This window comes from Lepidochelys olivacea, assembly GCF_965140295.1.
Source record: "Lepidochelys olivacea isolate rLepOli2 genome assembly, chromosome: 1".
In the NCBI taxonomy this organism is placed as follows: domain Eukaryota; kingdom Metazoa; phylum Chordata; order Testudines; family Cheloniidae; genus Lepidochelys; species Lepidochelys olivacea.
In genome coordinates this window covers 112,846,653-112,867,904 of record NC_140411.1, presented here as the reverse complement: position 1 = coordinate 112,867,904, position 21,252 = coordinate 112,846,653, and the positions used below count along the sequence as shown (strand labels likewise).

The window sequence follows — 21,252 nt, the reverse complement described above, 5'->3', positions numbered from 1 at the left end:
CGCCCGCTCTGCAGCCAAACTCTCATGGGGCCATGGGTGGGTGCAACGCTGGCCAAGTCCCACGCTGCAGCAAGAGAGGCGAGGCTGGCGCTCAGGGGCAAACGGAGACGCTCCGCTGCAGCGCGGGCAGCGGCCAGGCACAGACCCCTCTTCGCCAGGGCGCCAGCCCGACCCTGCCAAGGGCGGCTGGGCCCCGAGTGCGGGCCGGGCGGCGGGAAGAGGCTGCAGCGCCCGCTGGTTCCCGGCCGGCGGCACAGGAGTCGGCGGGGCGGGGCCCGGGATCCCGCCCCTCTGAGAGGCCGGAGTGAGGGAAAGAGCCGCGGCGGCGGCGGCAGTGGCAGCAGGTGAGGCGGAGTCACTGGAGACACGGGCTCCGCCCCGGAGGCGGCCCGGCCCCGAGGGGGCTGCGTAGCGCTGCCCTGCCGGAGCAGCAGCCTCCGCAACTGGGCGCGGGGCTGCCGGTGGCCGCAGCGCCTCAGGTGACAGCCCAGGTGGGCGGGAGGGGGCCGGCCGGCGGGCAGCTGCCTTGCCACTGCGCCGAGCCGGCTCTGGCACGGGAGCGGCCCGCGGCCGAGCGCTGGCTCCCCGCGTGTCTCTCTGGCGTCTCACGGCAGCTCTCGCGGGGGAGGAGGAAGGCGCGCCCGGGGCGCCGAGGGGCTGAACTTTGGAGCCTCTGCTCCTGATGGGGCCGGTCCCGAGGAGGCGGAGGAGGAGGCGCTGTTGCCGCCGCCGCCGCTGCCCTGTGTGAGGCGAGCTCGCTCCCGCTGGGGCGGCCCTGTGGAGAAACTCCGCTCAGGTCCGCACCCCCTGCTGCTGCTGCTGCCGCCGCCGCCCGGCAGGCGCGGCGCGGGACCGACTCTGCTAGGGGAAGCCCCGAGCGCTGCCCGGCCATGGAGCAGGGCGAAGGAGGCGCGCCGGAGCCTGGGGCCGGCATTCCCAGGTACACATGCCCGGGCTGGGGCGGGGGCCCGCTGCTGGGGGGGCTTCGTTCCCTCGTTCAGCGCTCACGTCCTAGCGCTGTACTTGGCTCCCCTGTGTGTTTGTGTAGGTGCCGGGAGTGGTGCAGGCAGGGAGAGGGGGAGCGGGGCTGTTCGTGGGGGGAGACTCCTCCATAGTCTGGGTTGAAGCTGAGGGTGCTGGCAAAGGCTGGCTCTGTGCTGAAGGGCGGGTTTGGTGGGTGTTTTTCAAAGGAATGGCACTTTCGCTGTAATTTTACTTATTGATCAAAATTGTCCTCATTCCCATTGTCGCAGCTAAACAGCACCATTGAGATTTTCCTTAAGTATTAGTAATAGCATTTCACTGTGCTGAGTAAGCCCGTGTTTTTGAGGTTTTCTCACTTAGGGAGGGCTATATTGTGAGCTTCACTGGGTTAAATGGCAGGCTTCAGAGTAGCAGCCCTGTTAGTCTGTATTCACAAAAAGAAAAGGAGCACTTGTGGAGTACTCCTTTTCTTTTTACTGGATTAAATGGCTCTAAAGTCTCCTCCCCCCCAAACAAACAAAACTGAGATTAGGAGTACTTGTGGCACCCATGAAATGAGCTGTTGCTCACGAAAGTTTATGCTCAAATAAATTTGTTAGTCTCTCTAAGGTGCCACAAGTACTCCTTTTCTTAGAGACTCAGTACTCTTTTTTTTTTGCGGATACAGACTAACACGGCTGCTACTCTGAAAACTGAGATTAACATTCAAAAGCCTCTTACACAGGGGCATATGTTCTGTTAAGATTGTGTCTTGGTAGATAACCTTTAATGCCCACAAAAATTGAAAGGAGGTGCAGTAATTTAAAATATTTTTTAATCATTTACTTGTTTATTTTTTATATTTAAACTATTTCCTCAATTGGAAGAAGGAAAAAAAGCAGGATCTATGAAACCCAACTTTCAGTCCTTGGAAAGAGATACTTTTTCTGGGTAGTGGGCCTTCAGAGTGGTATCTTTTCTACCAGTTTCTTACATGGAACAATGAAGGGTTTGGGGCAAAGCAAAGTCTATGAAAGAAAGACTTTGGAAGAGATGAATAAAGAGTAATTAAATATCTGTTTTACAAGACATTCTCCATAAATAGAAGTGAAACAGTTTTGTATAATTGTATTAATACAATTAATTAATTAATACAATACAATTAATTAAATATAGAAATGTGAAAATTAACTACTGTAAAACAAAGCTTGGAAGGGTGTCGTGCTGTGGGGATTTAGAGAGGATGAATACATTCCGAAGGGAAGTTTGTCAGTGTCATTCTCTCCATTTCCCAAAAAACCATTAGTGATGCACTGGAACAAAGAATCTCTTAAAAGTAAGAGATTAATGGCTTTGACATACATACAAGCTTCTGTTAAAAACAGACAAGAAAATTTTGTAAAATCAGGAGACCACCCAGGACTTCAGATAAGGCACAGTGCCTGTAGATATGGGATTATCTAACTGTTGAGAATATCTTCATAATTTTTGAAACCTGTCTCCTTCCTGCTTCCCAACAATCAGACTGAATTATGAAATGAATCTGTGTTCCCTACCTTCATTATCAGAATCCTAAACGTGATGTGTGGGTTGAAGTGTCATGCTTTCTTGAATTGTCTGAATGCTCTGTGTATGAGTGTGAAAGGTTTCTTTAATCATAAAAGTAATGAAGAATTAAAAAAAAAACTTTCCCAAGGAAGATCATGACTGAATGATTAGTGACTCTAAAAACTGTATTATAGGGTTTAATGTTTGTATTTGTCTCTCTGATTCCACATCAAATTTGTTCAGCATACAAATGAAAGATTACTTTTAGCCCTGTAAACTCAGTGGGTCTGAACATGCAGTAGTGCTTCTTCTGACTCATGCATCACCACCAATAAAAGATTCAATGGGTCAAATTCTCCCCATGGTTACACCTGTACAATTCCATTTGTCATTATTGGAGGTTGGACTTGTGAAACTGAGAGTTGAATTTGCCCTCACAGTTGGAATTTAGGCCTTCATATCTTACAAGCTGCTCTGCATGAGTGGATCCCTGTTCCCAGGCAAAGACCCATTGGCTTCACTGGGGTAGGTGTAATGGTCCTTCCATGCAAAGTATTTTGCACAGGTGGGATCTTTCACCACTTCAGTTGATGTATGAGCCAGAATAATATCCAATTCACTCTTCAATAGCCAATGTTGGTTCTTCATTACTAATGGGAATAAAAAATTGTAAAAACAACCCCCCCGATTATTGTAAATAAGTACACCTGATGCCACACACATACATGGAGTAGATCTGGTGAAGGGCAAAATGGAGGCCATTACTATGTAATCAATTTTCAAACAGTGTTTTTCTTTAAATAGGTTATTGCCAAAAAGTTACAAAAAAATAGCACATTTTTAAGGTAATCTTTGTAATTGAATGAGTTATTACAATCTGTATTTACTAGCACAGCACTAGTGGAAAAACTAATTTTTTTTAATCTTTGAATCATAGACTCTTACCTTTGCAATCTATATTCCTTGCATTTGTTGTTGCCTATTTTTTCTGTATTATGAAAACCTCATTCCAGTTAGTCACAGTTTAAGCCAATTGTCTACAAAATAGATCTTTGGCTCTAAATCTCCCAATTGCCAAAAGCAAGGAAGTCTGGCATTGACCATAAATTTACATAAGTTCCAGTTCATTGTTTTGTATTTTCCATAACTGTTTTTCAATTTAGTTTACTAAAGCATACTTACATATTTTTTAAGTCTGTGTGTGGAGAAATTTTGTGTACAATAACTTTTTATATTGTAGGGTTGATCCATATGGATTTGAAAGGCCAGAAGACTTTGATTATGTGTCATATGAAGAATTCTTTTCTAGATATCTGGTGATACTCACTAGAAGAGCAATAAAATGGTCAAAGCTTCTAAAGGGGAATAATGGGGTACAGAAAAGTTTAAAAGGTAAGTTATATGTTTGTATTTTATTGGACCTGAATGTAAATCAGTGTTGAGAATAGAACTTAAGTTTAAATTGGCTTGCACTTGAGAACACAATACTAAATGTCTTTTTTGCTCTAAGTAATAACAGACTGAATTCAGTAATAATACATAAACAAATTTGGTGCTGTTCTAGGGATAATCAGTTTGATTTAAAGTTCACAAGGGAGTAATCCTATTTGATGTGCATCATAATATCTTAGTCACTATGTCTGTAATCAAGAAGGATTATACCTGCGAGAGACTGGATTTTTTGTTACTATTGCTTATACTACTTTACATATTTGTGTGCTCAAATGACCTCATTAAAGGATAGGTGCATGGTGCAGCAGAAAGTGTAAAGAACTGAACATCAGGAGTTCTGAGTTCTTCTCCCAGGTTTGACGAGACATTGACTCGTTCTCTGACATTTTGCAAGTTGCTTAATTTTCTGTGCCTCGTTTTTCCCCATCTGTGAAACGGGGGTTGTCTTATGGCTAAAAAGCACTATGTATGTGCTAAGACTTAATAATCAAAATTTAAAAACAGAGAAAGTAAAATTAACAGAAGAGCTAGGTGCAAATATTTCAGAAGATGTTAACAGAACTCTTAATTGCCAGTTCAAGAAGCAGGAAAACCTCTCATGATAGCCTAGGATGTGAAAGTGGAGGGGGGCAATGTAATTAAAGGGAGGTATTGTGGGCAAGGAATCATGCGGGGCTGCAAGTTCTCTTCCCTTTCCTTGTGGGAGCGAAATTTTTCTGTGTAAGCTTCTTATTTTTCCCTTTGCACTTAATGATGTATCCAATATGTCCTTCCTGGGGATCCTGTTTGGAATTCTCACAATGATGCCCAGCACAGACATTAAAGTGGCCTTAATATGGTTTAGTTTAATTCAACTAATCCACTTGAAAAGTTAATTTGGATTAATTTTCCTGAGTGTCCCTGGGTAGACAAGCCCTTGAATTGCACCTGAATCCTTAGAGGTGTGCTTCAGCACTAGGCTTCGCTTACTACTTTTGGGGAATTTTTGCAATGCAGCAAGAAAAGTGATAGCTCTTTCTACAGTGTTAACTTTCCCTAAGGCAGTGCTACTCAAAGTGGTGGTCCGCAGACTGGTGCCAGTCCGCTAGCCATCGGCTGCTGGTCTGGGCGCACACTGGGGAAAAAAAATTGCCGGTCCCCCACATCAGATAGCTTGAGAAGCACTGCGGGCCTAAGGGGCATTACATCATACTTGTAAAATCTCTGCCACTCTTTCTGGAATTAGGGGTTCCATTAAATCTGATGTGTGGATGAAGGACATGAAGCATGATGGCAATAGAGAGGATCCTGGATGGCTGTTGCATCAAATTTTCAGTTACTAACTTTTTACTAAAGATCATCAGAATTGCTTACAGTACACTTTCTTACACACCTTTAGAAAGAATATGACCAATATAAAGGAATACAGCAGAGCTGAGGCAGTCTATTTGGAGTTACTGTAAACACACATTATTAACGACAAATCTTCCATGCTCCATTGTGCAGTGACACCCCAAAATTACTCAAGCTGGAAACGCTGGAGGAGGAAAGTGGCAGATTACTTTTATTCTGTAAAAGTGTTGATTTAAGCACTAGCCCCAGGATACTGCTACTAGGATCCACCATGTCTGTTGTCTATTCCCATATTGGACACAAACATATATGGATAGTCTCCAGTTTGTGAGGACATTATTATCCTGCAGGATCACTCATCCATTGGAACCGTGGCAAGTCAGTCTGTTAATCCTCTGAACCCTTCATCTCTCCCAACCCCACATTTTGGTTTCTTTGCTCTGATGCTTTAGGAGTCTGAATTGCTAATCCTAATAATGTCTATTCCAAACGCAAACTGATTGTAATACAAAACAGAGAGGAGTGTTTAACATACAGTTCTTCTGTACAGTCCCTTTGAGAACCTCCACACCCTAATTTTCTACTTCCCCAGGGAAGATCTGAGACCCTTTCAGACTGTGTAGTGTAGTTTTACTGGACATTTAATGTATGATATCTCAGCAGTTCCATGCCCATATATCCTCAGGCCCCAGAAAAGCTCCTAATTCCTATCATACTGACAAGAAGAAGGGATGTAATGCTAATTCCTTAATTTGGAAATACAGCATATTTATGTGCTGATTTGTTTCATGCAGATGCCTCGTGTCTGACATGGCATGTGTACATGCATAGTTCTGTTCTGCTTGAAAGAAAACTAATTAGGGTGCTTTAACAACTGTTATGCTGTATATCCTGTTTCCCTTGATCACAGAGTTCCAGAAAGATGGGTCATATGAATTTTTATCATCATTCCATTTGCTCTTTCTTCATCCCATATTTGCTATCCCTCTCACCTTGTTCCTCGCTATTTCAGTTCTGCTGTCTTTCATTTCCTCTCTCCACCCTAGGTTCACTTCTTGCTCTTCTTTTCTTTCTCTCCTCCTCCTCCCCGCACCCCCACATTACCTGACAAGTCCCTGCCCCTCCCACCGTGCTCTAGGTTCTGCTGCAATCTCTTCAACTGCTGTGATTTGTGCTTTCTTTACAGTGTCGCAAGTCAGCTTGCTGCTTTGATTCATTTACAGCTGGTCAACAAGCACCAGAGGTGCAATACGAGAGCCTTACATGACCACTGAAAGTTACTTTAATTCCCACCTACAGTGTGCCTGTGTAAGAAATTCAAGTAACCTACTTGCTGCTGGAAACAACTTGTAGCAGAAAGTACTTAGTGTAAACTTATCAGCCTTCTGATGCGAATGCACTAAGTGCTGTGGGTTGGAAAAGGGTCTGCAGTTTGTGGACATACAGAATATTGGTGAAACCAGATTCTATGATTTGCAACTTGTCAGAAATGTCTTATCAAAGGCTGAATGAAGGCACAGGCGTCTCCTGTTTGTTTCCACTTTGTAGTTTGTTGTCCAAACTGGATATGGCATGTTCAGATATGAGGTATTTGGACACGGGTCAGTTTTTCTTCTAATAATTTTCAAAGTGAACTAGAGTAATTTTCAATATCCTATTAAAGAGAATACAGCTGTACAGTCCAAATTACTCTCTAAAAGGCTTTGGATCTTGTTTGTTGTTCCACTTAGTCATGCTATTGTACCCAGTACTCTTCAAGAACTAAATGAGGAAATGATATAAAATGGTAGTACCTTTTCAAGTTGTAATCCTATAATGTGTGTGTGTGACCTAAGTGCTTGTCTGTTGATTGTCAAAACAATTGCAGCTTCAATTCCTGCCTTTGTTTGTTTGTTCTGTAAGTTTTTTACTCTGCATGAAGAAATTCCTTCATTTTTCTTTATTTGTGCCATTTTTGGTTTTGTGCCTGTTAGTTTCGCTTTCACTGTCTCTCTATACCTAAATACACCTTTTAAACTTCTTCAGTCTTATTTGAAGGGTAATAGGCCAAATTAATCATAGCATTTAAAATTAGAGAAGGTACTGGAAAATGAAACGGGAACATGTTTGTTTAGAGTATAAAACATGGGGTGAGATGGGGGTTTGTGTGGTGAGAGGGGAATGAAGATGTTACAAAGAAAATATAAACTATTTCCGATCTCATGCTTGTCCATAACTTGAATGCCAACTGTACACAAAATCCACTTTGTTTCTTTTTGATGTGTTGAGAATAAAATAAGCAACTTTTAAAATTCCATATGTTTGTCTCCTGGCTTCAGCTGTGCTCTTGGGTATATTTCTTTAGAGTATGTGTTAGTTTCCTCAACACTTAAATTTGTTTTTTATGTGCAGAAATATGCTGCAAATATGAAATACTTCATAATGGAACTTTGATAATATTTTTGGCTAAAATAAGTCTTTCTTTTTTGTTTTTAATTAATACATTCCCACATGACTTTGCCTAACCACACCATAGACAGACTTAATTTGTCATGCTATACCAAAAGCATGTCTGTCTATAGGCAAAGGAAATAGGAATTTTCTGAGTGAATGTGAAAATTCTACCATTAAGGGAATGTTGTCTACTTAAAAATCGCACTTCTGTCACAGTTCTCTTACCTCTTGTTGTTATAAGTAATGTCCAATACTGGAGAAATGCTGTATTTTTTTTTTATTTCACTTACTTTTGGCACTTGGCAGTACTTTAAATATATTCTCTTTCCCTCTCTGGATCTTTTATCCTGTAACAGAGAGAGAAATATATTCAAAAATGTGATTGTAAATCGACTAAACCTGGCATGGTGAGCCAGAGGTAAGTGCAGTACTGGGAACTACTTTACACTCATTTAAAAAAAAATGGACTAGATTTCAGGTTGGCAGCATCCTTTCACTAGTGTTATACCGACAACATACCTTGATTAAAGGTTTTTTCCTTTATTATACAAGTGGGCAGGTGCAGTTTAAATTGAGGTTATATGTACTGCTGTTCATGCAAATGACACCATGTGTGTCACTAACCTTGATAGTCCATGGAGCTTTGTGTGGATGCAGGGGCCTGCTCATCTGGAATCTTCTGTGGAATCAGGACCTTCGGTTTAGTTTGCAGCCTGAGTCAGGTGAGGGAGGAAGAATCATGCAAGATGTAACCTCTTTCAAGGAGCATTACAAGTATTGTAATTGGAGAATATTCCACTCTATGAAATGTTCTTGTGGTTTTTGTTGTTGGGTTTTTTTTTGTTTGAGGAAAGAGTAAAATCCACTGTTAAGCATTTTAATGATGTGAGGGAGGCAGCACTGTAAAAAGGCTCTGATGTGTAGTTCTAACATTTGCATGAGAACTTGCCTTGTTTATAACGGAGTTTGGGGGTATGTGGTCAACAGTATATCCCATATATAAGGTGTGTGTGTGTGTGTGTGTGTGTATAATATTAGATAGATACATACTTGGGCTTTCTCATTGAAAGCCTAAGGACATCTGTTGTCGTGAGGACAATGACACTGAGGAGTAATGTGTATGTTAAGCTGCAGGGCTGCTGTCCCCTTGTACTGGATACCAAAGTCAAAGGCTTGTCCCTGTTTCCTGCATTTGATTTAGATTTATGTCTGATACTGGCGAGGCTTTCAGAGTAAATAGTTATACCAGGAGGAGACCAGTTACAAGGGGGAGTATATTTTTGGAATAATCCTTTTAAGAAAAAGGCATGATATTAGTTAGGATAAAACCAAATAATCCTCAACCTAACAAGTGAGTACACTTTTAGGGGCATGCATAGATTATTTCAAATAGACATACCTCTTGGTTTAGGCAGGGCTTATCACTTGAAATTAGGTAGTGCAGAACCTATCTACAGTATTTCTTGAGCTTCAAAATTCACAGTGACTTTTAAATGATGTGGTTGGTATTTTAGGAGAGGGAATTGGTCTGGATTTATAAAAACAAAAACCTCTTCAGCTATCGTGAAAAAATCCATGGTTTCTCTCTCATTCCTCCTGGCTCTCCAACAGGGTCATTCAGACAGTAGCCACTAGCCCTGATGACTAAAAATGCACTTGGGGGGGTCTAGTGTTTCTATTACTGGGCTTTGCAGCAGCACTAGTGAACTGCCAAACCCTAATCCTAGAGTCATGCTAACGTCCTCAGTGATGCTGATGCATAATCGAGCAAACAGAAAACCACAATGTCAACCTCTGTTAGAAGTACAAGGAAAGAAGAAAAATCAATATTTTCCAAATGGAAAAAGAAGAAAAATCAATGGGAAAACCACTTTATTTTCAGATCTCCATTCAAGAGGACATCACAATGAAAAGGGAGGGGGAAACATTAAAACTCTAATATATGGGATAGTGTTCAGCTGATAGTAATTTACTCTCCCTGTAGTACGTATACGTTAAACCTGTGGAAAAGGACTGCTCTCTGATGGATCTGTGGAGTTACTGGAAACCACCTGTTTAATTGTGTGTTTTGTGGGAGGGGAGATTGGGGTTTTGTGTGTGTGTTTGTGGCTGTATTTTGACACTGAGCATAGTACAGTATATTCTGGCCACTTAAATCTGCTGCATACTACATAAGTAAATCTAAATGTTTGTCTTCACTTTTGGCTCTTACGTGGAGGAGGGAGGAAGCATTGTAATCAATGAATGCTTGTCAAGAGTTCTCCTAGAACCTCTCAACTTCCTGTTTTGTTTCCAGAAGAAAAATAAGGTTTTGTTTGTTGCATTGCAGTGAAGAGATATATCAGGAAAGGCGTTCCCAATGAGCATCGTGCACTGATATGGATGATTGTAAGTGGAGCCCAGGCCAAGATGGAACAAAACCCTGGATACTATAATAAACTACTTGAGGGAGAGAAAAGTGACACGCTGATGGAAGCAATCAAGACAGGTTATGTCCTAATGTTTATACATATAGTCAATAACTATGTATTATAAAGTAAGAGTGACAGATTAAATTGTGTGTGGCAGTAAAGTTGTGTTTCTGTAAATGTTTAGTAGTAGTTTAATAATGATTAATGTGAAAACTAAAATAGTCTCAAACTCTGTAATAACACCACTCTCTTCAGACTTAACAATGCTCCTTCCAAACTTAAAATGAATGGGCCGGGTGGTGGTGGTAAGTAGATTGCGGTTACTTGATATTCAAACTGATCCAACTGTAATAATAACATTTTTCTAAAGAAGCTGACACAAAAATTGGCACAGTTCTGTGATTGTTTCATTGTGCACTGCCGTCCTCAGTGTCCGCAAAGCTCTAAAGTTGTTTCTTTAGGATGACAGATCCAGCAGGAATTTCTTTTTCTTTTTCAAAAAGAAAAGGAGTACTTGTGGCACCTTAGAGACTAACCAATTTATTAGAGCATAAGCTTTCGTGAGCTACAGCTCACTTCATCAGATGCATATCGTGGAAACTGCAGCAGACTTTATATATACAGAGAGAATATGAACCAATACCTCCTCCCACCCCACTGTCCTGCTGGTAATAGCTTATCTAAAGTGATCATCAGGTGGGCCATTTCCAGCACAAATCCAGGTTTTCTCACCCTCCACCCCCCCACACAAATTCACTCTCCTGCTGGTGATAGCCCATCCAAAGTGACAACTCTTTACACAATGTGCATGATAATAAAGTTGGGCCATTTCCTGCACAAATCCAGGTTCTCTCACCCCCTCACCCCCTCCCAAAAACCACACACACAAACTCACTATCCTGCTGGTAATAGCTCATCCAAAGTGACCATTCTCCCTACAATGTGCATAATTAAGGTGGGCCATTTCCAGCACAAATCCAGGTTTTCTCACATCCCCCCCACCCCCATACACACACAAACTCACTCTCCTGCTGGTAATAGCTCATCCAAACTGACCACTCTCCAAGTTTAAATCCAAGTTAAACCAGAACATCTGGGGGGGGGTAGGAAAAAACAAGAGGAAATAGGCTACCTTGCATAATGACTTAGCCACTCACAGTCTCTATTTAAGCCTAAATTAATAGTATCCAATTTGTGATATATGCCATCATGTGCCAGCAATGCCCCTCTGCCATGTACATTGGTCAAACTGGACAGTCTCTACGTAAAAGAATAAATGGACACAAATCAGATGTCAAGAATTATAACATTCATAAACCAGTCGGAGAACACTTCAATCTCTCTGGTCACGCAATCACAGACATGAAGGTCGCTATCTTAAAACAAAAAAACTTCAAATCCAGACTCCAGCGAGAAACTGCTGAATTGGAATTCATTTGCAAATTGGATACTATTAATTTAGGCTTAAATAGAGACTGGGAGTGGCTAAGTCATTATGCAAGGTAGCCTATTTCCTCTTGTTTTTTCCTACCCCCCCCCCCCCCAGATGTTCTGGTTTAACTTGGATTTAAACTTGGAGAGTGGTCAGTTTGGATGAGCTATTACCAGCAGGAGAGTGAGTTTGTGTGTGTATGGGGGTGGGGGGGATGTGAGAGAACCTGGATTTGTGCTGGAAATGGCCCACCTTAATTATGCACATTGTAGGGAGAATGGTCACTTTGGATGAGCTATTACCAGCAGGATAGTGAGTTTGTGTGTGTGGTTTTTGGGAGGGGGGTGAGAGAACCTGGATTTGTGCAGGAAATGGCCCAGCTTTATTATCATGCACATTGTGTAAAGAGTTGTCACTTTGGATGGGCTATCACCAGCAGGAGAGTGAATTTGTGTGGGGGGGTGGAGGGTGAGAAAACCTGGATTTGTGCTGGAAATGGCCCACCTGATGATCACTTTAGATAAGCTATTACCAGCAGGACAGTGGGGTGGGAGGAGGTATTTTTTCATATTCTCTGTGTATAAATAAAGTATGCCGTGGAAACTGCAGCAGGCATCCGATGAAGTGAGCTGTAGCTCACGAAAGCTCATGCTCAGATAAATTGGTTAGTCTCTAAGGTGCCACAAGTACTCCTTTTCTTTTTGCGAAAACTAAATAATAGCAGCTTGTCGGAGTTTGGTGTTACATACCTGAGTAAGGCATTTTGGAACATGCATATCCAGACTCCTGCAGGAAGAATGTCCAGACCAGAAATCATCAGGCTTCAGTATTCCCATGCTGAACCATGAGCTGCAGTTTAGGGGTGTGTAGAGGGAGCAACTAAGATGATTATCCAAGGTCAGCCTCACCAGTGGCCTCTAGAGAGCAAAGGCAATGACAGCAATCCCTCTGCAATGTTAGGCAGTAAAACCAGGGATCTTACCAGGACAGCAGGTGACTGTTTGGCTAAGTCAGCCTGTGAAACAAAGCAGTGTGTTGGGATGAGGGGGAAAGGGAACACAAGTGAGTTATAGGAAGAAATAAGGACTTGGGAGACGCACTGGAGGGAGGAAAAGACAGACAAGCAGAATTGGAGACCATGGGAATTAAAATGAATAAGTGAATAAGAGAATGAGCAACTGAAAAAACAGGATTGAGCTCTGAAAAGAGGAAGAGAGATGGTGAGGGTGGAGTGTCCCAGAGCTTGGGCTCCAGCCTGAGGCTGACCATCTGTACAACAATATTTAGTGCCCAAGTCAATTGACCCAGTCCTGTGACAGCCGTGCCATGGTTTTATCTCTGTGTAGATGTATAAGGAATAGAAGACAATAGCTGGGAGGCCATAGGAAAAAATTGTTAGAGGTGAAAGAATAACATGAGCATCTGTGAGAGGGTAGGAGAAAATAGAAAAAAATTAAGATATACGCCATTTTTAATTTTCATGAAACCTTGTGTTCTTGTCGACTATTTAGATATTTGGCATCAGCTGAAAGACAAGTTACACTGAAATGGCAGTTTAATTTTAATATTCAGCCATTCAGTGCGTTCCTGCTTTATATTAAATATTTCTAATGCTGTGATAGATTTAAAAAGTAAAGAAAAATATGTAATCTTGTTAATATTTGCTTCACAAATCTGTAATTCCCATGATTCTCAAAATCTTCTGGCAATCATGCTCCATAAAGTGCTGTAGTTTTAGCACTAAGATAATAGTTTTACCTAAGATACTACTATTAGCACCATCAAAGGGAGGAAAATTAATCTGAGAATCTCACTTTAATCATTACCACAACTTGACAACGGCAACAAAACTTAGGACCTAAAGGTTCAAAGACAAGAAGAAAGAACCCCAAACTACTTATGTTTAAAAACTCATGATTTTGAGGGCTTGACTCATGATTTTTGAATGCTTGTGGTTGGCAGGACTGCAGTGGAGGAAGAAATACAACAATATATTTTATTATTTCTGTAAATGCAGAAATAATGCACATGCAGTATACTAAATATTGTAGACATGTTAAAAGTCTCTTTCTGCTCATGAAGAGCCTACAGTTCTGGTAGGTAGGTAAGGTTGCCAGGCATCTGGTTTTCAAGCTGAACACCCAGTCGAAAAGGGACCCCGGTAGCCCCGGTCAGCACCTCTGACTGGGCTGTTAAAAGTCTGGTTGGCGGCACAGCAGAGCTAAGGCAGGCTCCCTGCCTGCCCTGGCTCTGCGCAGCTCCTGGAAGCAACTAGCATGTCCCTCTGGGCCCTAGGCACAGGTGCAATTAGGGAAGCTCCTCGCACTGCCCCTGCCCTGAGCTCTGCCTCGGCAGCTCCCATTGGCTAGGAACTGTGGCCAATGGGAGCTGCGAGAGTGGCGCCTGCGGACATGGGCAGCGCGCACTGCACACAGCCACCTGACTGCGCCTCCACCTAGGGGCCGGACATGGCGGCCGCTTCCAGGAGCAGTGCGGAGCCAGGTCAGGCAGGGAGCCAGCCTTAGCCCTGCTGTGCCGCTGACCAGGAGCTGCCTGAGGTAAGCGCTGCATGACCAGGGCCCATGCCGTGAACCCCCTGCCCCAGGTCGGAACCCCCTCCCGCACCCTAACTCCCTTCCAGACCCCGCACCTCCACCCCAAACCCCGTCCCAGCCCTGAGCCCCAAACTCCCTCCCAGATACTGAGCCCCCTCCCAGAGCCCGCACCCCCTCTTGGACCCCAATCCGCTGCCCCAGCCCGGAGCCCTGTCCCACACCCTGAACTCATTATTTCTGACCCCACCCCAAAGCCTGCACTCCCAGCTGGAGCCCTCACCCCCTCCCACATCACAACCCCCCTGCCCCAGCCCAGTGAAAGTGAGTGAGGGTGGGGGAGAGCAAGTGACGGAGGGAGGGGGACTGGAGTGAGTGGGGTGGGGTGGAGTCTCAGAGATGGGGCAGGGCAGGGCTGGGGTCTTGGGGTGGGGCAAGGTGCTAGCTTTTGTGCAATTACAAAACTGGCAACTCTATCTACAAATGCAAGGACGGGGAGGAAGAGCAACCAAAAGCAGCATGAATGAACAGAACAATGTAGCATCCATCACATTAATCCTGTAACTTTTGTCATTAAACTAGACGGATGGTCCAGTATGATGATGGGCATTGTGTGTGGAGTGGGAAGGATCCATGTATTACGATGAGCTGGAAAAGTGTAGAACACTGAGATGAAGAGAGAATGCATGTCTGGTTGTCAAAATCCCCTAAATGTCTCAGAATTCTGAAGAAAGGCATTCAGCTTTAGGTCTGAATATTTTTATCTAATTGCTGCAAAAATTGCTTCTACAGTTCTAATTCCAGGTTTTTAAAAACATTTCGTCATCTCATGCTGCATGGTCCTGGGCCTGAATATTTGTTTCTGAATGAGGTGTCAAAAATGCTGTAATGATGACAAAGGAGAGAGAAACATGCAAAGGGTTTTCCTCATCAGGATTACAGCAAAGAAATAAATTGAGAAAGTAATTACTTAGTTGATTTGCTTCCTGCATTTGATAGAGGCATTGTTTTGCCAGCTTGTATTACTAACGCACCATTATTTTAATTTTTTCAAAATAGGACTTAAAACATTTACTAGGAACGGATTGCCAACATGCCCCTTCTGCTCTCGCCCTCTTGACCCTCAGTCCCTTGTCCAGCTCTGTTAAGGTCACTGGGGCTACGCATGGCCCCAGGGTCTGGCTCTGCAGAGCTCATTGCAGGATCAGGGCTTAACTGTCAGTAAAAACTATCATACTGGATTCTTTGTCTTCACTGCCTGGTCAAATTTATTTCAAACTGTAGGGTTTTTTTTTCTTTTCTTTAAATTAAATGTTGCCTTCCCATCTGTATGTCAAAAACCAAATTAAGGTTAATGGAAAACTTTTTTTTTTTTAAATTCTGTCTTGGATATGAAGTTTTTCTACATCCTTCTAGAAAACTTGCAGTCTTTCTTGATTATTGGTTTTAGCCTTTATAGAAAAGGTGGGTAAATTTTGCACTCTTACTGATACTTTAGCTATTGTACCCTGGTTCTTTTTTAAACCACTGTATAATACTCTAAAGGCCTTAGCCCTCAGGATGATGTAGTTGTTACTAAGTGTAATGTCAGGTTTCAGAGTAGCAGCTGTGTTAGTCTGTATTCGCAAAAAGAAAAGGAGTACTTGTGGCACCTTAGAGACTAACCAATTTATTTGAGCATAAGCTTTCGTGAGCTACAGCTCACTTCATTGGATGTGTAATGTGATGTGTTAAAATCCTACATAAAATCAGGCAAATTTTCCCCACCTCTGTTGTAAAATGTGCTGTGGCAATGGAAAATAAAATTTAGAGTTGACGCTTTTACCATGGAGCCTTTCTCAGGTTGTACAATTAATAAATTTGTTTGGATCAGCTTCTGTTATATATGTATATATAATATAGTTTTTTAATCTACATAACTGAAGGGGAAACACCATATCTGAAATGTCAGCTCTAATCTCTCCAGCAACTTCCAAATTGTACATTAATAAACCTATTCTGATTATATGACAAAAAGCCAACATCCTAGAGATCCCCTGACCTGTTTACTTTAATGCTCCAGTAAAGGATGAACATTTTAAACAGAACAACAAATTCATTTTTTGTATTGTTAGCAAGAAGATTTTATATTGCACTTTATTGGAAAAATGTGTGTGGTGTAGTAAAATATGGATTGTCTTTGTGGTGGAAAAGCTTTCACACAAAGTACGTTCACAAGAGATGTGTCAACAAGAGGATAGGTATTTAGAAATTTGGTCATCCTTTTTAGCATACTCAGAGGAAGAGAGCTCCTCCGCCAGCAAGCCAGAATCTCTAGCCTGGTTCATTGGATATTAACCTCATCCCAAATAAGTAATCAGTAATGTGCAATGTAGTGTATTAACATTTTATTATTCTTTATTGTAAGAAAGAGTTTGTTTTTTTTAAAAAAGTATTCTGATTATGCAGATACAACACTGCTATTTCTACCAACAGAAACAAAACAAGTTTTCTGTAGCCTATGACTATCAGATTGTTACACAAGCCTGTTAGGGTTATTGTTCACCTTGATTTTTAAATTTGCATGGGAGGTGAATTACGATATTTCCCTATCCCCCACCACTCCAGAACTGATTTATTGACTTTAAAAGGAAGAAGTGGTGATTAGGGCAATGAATTTATCTTGGCTCTGAATTCCATGGCACAAACCATGATTTTTACGGGTTTTCTTCATAGCCTCTCCCAGTTTAAGCTTTTGTCATGGAAGCCAGTCATTACAAACAGTTTCCTTTAAGAAGGAAAAGCAGTAAGATAAAATATCTCCTAGTATGTACAGAGGTCAGGCATATCTGTGTGGGATGCTATAGTTAGAATTGCTTATAGTTGTTCAAACATTTTGTATATTTTTAAATAATTTAGTGTGCCCTTGGGTATTGAACACCATAAAAGTGAAGTTGCTTTTGTTGTTTTAAATTAAATCCAGCTACCAGCATATTGTCCTGTTTTTGCGTAATGGCCTTTATTTTCCAAAATCGAGTAGTGATTTTTAGGTGTTCAACTTGAGACCTCTTAAAGTGGCCTGATTTTTTCAGAAAGTGTGAGACTTTTTTGCAAATTGAGGTCATAGGTCCTTAAAGCTGAGTAGGTGGTGATTAACAGGACAGTATCCATTTAAAAAATCTGTATGGATGATGTATGCACTGTGCTCCAGAGAGCAGTAAAGATCCTGCAACAAGTTGATGACACGTGTGTGTGTGTAAAATATGTGCAGTTACATGTAGATCCATGTGCACATACACCCATGAGTTTGCATGTGTAATTATATATTCATTTAATTTATACAAACTTCCTTATTTCCTTAAATAGCCCTGAAAAGCTTAAATTTATTTTTCACTATTCATGCTGCTTGTTAATGTCCTGCTTTTCTCTCTGTTTAAACTATAGACCATTTTTGTATTTAATCCACTTCTAGACACTTTCATTGTTTTATGTGTGTAGCAAACATTGCGGCAAACAGGTTAAGTTTTTCCATTAGAATTAAAATTAAAAAAATCATGGAGATATTTTTATTTCCTTTAGTATGAGCATATTTTAACAGAATTAAATTTTGGACCAAATTTGACCTGACAGTGGCTCTTTAAATAATTTCAAAGCAGTAATTCCTTAATCACAGATCAGATACAAGACTAAACTTGAAGTACATGCGTAGGCATCTCTGCTTTCTTTGAAAAATCTCCTTCTGTATGACCTTGCATGAGTAAAGAAGCAGTTTTTTTTTTTTCCAGAGTGTGACAATGTGTAATTGCAATTGGGGATAGGGGGGAGGCTAGAGTCAAACATGTATGATCAGTTATGAGAACAGAATCTTTTAAAAATGAACTGTTTAGGGCTAATCCACATAGATAGGTTTAGTTTTCAGTGAATCAGAGTTGTCCTTTGCTGAACTTATCTGTTGTGAGAATATCACTCCCCAGCAGGGCAGCTAATAACTTAGCAGTGCACTAGATAAATTCGGTACATGATGTGTTAGTTTAAATTGCTGAAGAGGGTTAGGTGAAATGTAATAAATTCCTGGGATCAGTCTCTGCCTTGAATCCTGCTTGAGACTGTAAGCCACACTGGCCTAGAGAGATCAGTCTTTCTAGGAATGGATCTCATTTGAACGTAGGCCAATGAACTAAAATAGGGCTTTGAGGTCGTTTCTTGTTAACTTCATCTACCAGACTCCTTTTCTGTGAGCCCATGGTCAGATTTCAGTTGTACATCTTACAAGGCTAAGATTTATTAGGGAGCATGGCAACATGGCTTAAATTTGGTCCTTTCATTTTTTTTCTAGACATGAACAGAACATTTCCAGATAATGTACAATTCCGCAAAACTGCTGATCCCTGTTTACAGCAGACACTCTACAATGTATTAGTAGCGTATGGGCACCATAATAAAACAGTGGGATACTGCCAGGTATGTAACTTATTATAGATATTTAAAAAGATATTCCAAGACATTTGCAAGATTGTTGTTGCTAATTTTAAAGTACATTTTTGGGTGATAGTCAAGGTTGTGGGGAAGGCTAAATGTAGTCATATAAACAGTTGCTAATAGTATCTTTCCGATCTCATATTTGAGTCATTTTCAAATGTAATGCGTGCTTACCCAATTTCCTTCCTTTTCAAGTGAATGAATTGGTTTCATTCACTAAAGGTGAACAGTAAACTAAAAAAATGGTGTCCCGTTTTGCTACTTGGTGTTCTAGAAAGGCATGAAAAACTTCTTTATTTATTTGTAAATGATTCCTTTGTGTTTACAAGAGAATTAACAGGTCTTGATTTCCACTGTCTTTCTGGAGAACTTTTTTGGGTAGAGGCGAACTAGTGGTCATATCACATTGTAGTCAAATGGTCTAAATCTAATTTTAGTGGATTTGGTTATTACATCTGTTTAACTCAAACTTCTGACAAACATGGAGCAGGAAAATTTGTGTAAAATTCAACCTCATAACTCTTAAGGGACTGAGACTGCTCCTGCTCCAGTTCCCTAGTCCTTTACAGGTTCCTGTAGAAGATACAAGAAAAGAAAATATTTGATTCATGATGTTTCTAAGGTAAAAAAACAAGCAGAAAAATGTTTTAAAATAGAAATAACTTTGTGGCCATCTTTACACATCATGAACGGTAACTAGCATAATCAAAAAAATGTGTCTTCTCTTCTGTTCAGTTCAGCTTTGAAGTCTCTCCTTTCTCCTTCCCTGTTGCATTGCAGTTATATGCAGTTACATGTGTCTTGTACCAGTCAAAAAAATTTATAATAAAATAAAAATAACAATCCTTTATTAAAGAATATAAATTACATTTATTGCATTGCAGCTCATTTAATTTAGTATAGAAGAGATTGATCTAGGTTTAAGAATCATTATCAGAGTCGCTGAAATCTGACTTACTGTTTGGCCCTGATATATTGCAGTACTGAGGTTAATAGTGGTAATTTGAAATGTGGGAGTAAAAGTTCTTTGTGTTTTTTCCATATATAACATTTCATCCAAAGAGAACAAAGCTTTTAAAACTACATTCTTTTAAGATTTTTGAGAATAATGCAAAGGGTCAATCTCTGATCCATGTGTTTGCAGAATCAGGCCTCTAAATAAAGCAAGACAGATCTATGAAGAGATGCATATTACTTTACATTAAACCCTTGTTAAGTCTGCACAGAAACACCCATCTAAGTCCCATTAAAAAGAGACCAAGGGTCTTCCCTCCCCCCCACTTATTCCCTCAAAAGATGGGTTATATATCGAGGGTGTAACTACATAAACCAAGGGCTGGAGCCTCTCCTCCTATATGTGTGATAAATCAGTGTATATCTTAGAAAACTGGCTATTGTCCTAGTGAAGCAGCAGACTTCATCAAGATAAATGGTGATGTATATCATATAATGGGGCCAGGATTCCTCTGAAACAGTAGACAATTAAAGTGAACTCCCCCCCCCTCCCCCCAATTCTTTGTGTAGCTCTTCGTGGCTTGCACTATATACTAAGTATAGATCCTCCACACCTCACTAGCATTATCAAAACATTTATCTGGAGAGTCACCACTGAAAAGTTCCCAACCAAAGAGTGAGTTAAGTTTTGAATTGCCATTCTGTACTGTAGTCCTATAGAATTCTTACCAATGTGTGTACAGCTAGTGAAATTCTTTGCTTTGTGAATATTTTCTAAAGAGCAGGCTTTTGTTCCTGCTATGTTAAGTGCCAAATACTCTCTTATCACCATGGATGCAATTATCAAACTATCTGGTAGCATGGGAACTGAATAGCTGTCTTCATAGGCAGAAGGCCAAGCACCCCAGATGCAACACAGATCCAGGCAACTTCAGCAATTTGTAAAAGTTCAACAACTAATATAGAGGTTTAAGGATTGAAAAGAAATGTCTAGAACAGAGTGAATATTTTAAAATTCAAATGTGCAGAGACTGTTTTGGCATTGTATATCAAAAGACAAGTGAGCAAAGCCACTTGTATCCAAAAAATTGGATTTCAGTCAAGACAAGAACTTTTGGTTTCCAGAATCCTTTGAGCGTTTCAGTTTTGGCAGTGCTCTTCTTGCTTGAGCTGTAGCTGGCATTGCTTATTGGGTACAGTGAGACAATGTTACCGCCTGTCCCCATAGATGACCCTGGAGTGGAGAGTTCGGGGGAAAGAGGTCAAGGAGAATACAAAAGAAAAGGATGAAACTAGAGAGGATTTCTAAGATTAGCACTAAACAAATGTAACTGGCATGAGCCTCCACAGCCTGTAAATATTTAAAGACAATTTTACATTGGCTTTTTAAAAAATTGTTGGGAATTGTGTACTCTCATGCTGGTGCACTATGTACTGTTTTAGATGCCATCTTGTTTAAATCACAATAAATATACTTTTTAAAAAATCCTCTCACTCTAAAAGCCAATAGAATGCTATAAATCAACCTAATAATGTTGCTAAAACTAACTGGTTGACTAAACTAATATTATGGATTACTAAGAGATAGTCTCTAAGGAAATTGCTTAAGCATATGCTTGATTTTAAACACATGCTATTCCTGAATAGGGTTGGTTTCCTGAATCAGGGCCTATATATTTTATGCATCTTTTGTCCACTGAAACCTTGCCATGAAAAG

At 41.0% G+C, this 21,252-nt stretch overlaps 1 protein-coding gene across 1 annotated transcript in view; it reads left to right on the top strand.

Moving 5' to 3' along the window:
• The first annotated feature begins 390 nt into the window (after positions 1–390).
• GRTP1 (growth hormone regulated TBC protein 1) overlaps positions 391–21,252 on the top strand; it is a 54,941-nt gene continuing 34,079 nt past the window's right edge. The window contains 4 exon segments of the mRNA XM_084610327.1: positions 391–940; positions 3,752–3,903; positions 10,058–10,216; positions 18,439–18,563. Of these exon segments, the coding sequence (XP_084466453.1) occupies positions 891–940; positions 3,752–3,903; positions 10,058–10,216; positions 18,439–18,563 (486 nt within the window). The 5' untranslated portion in view covers positions 391–890.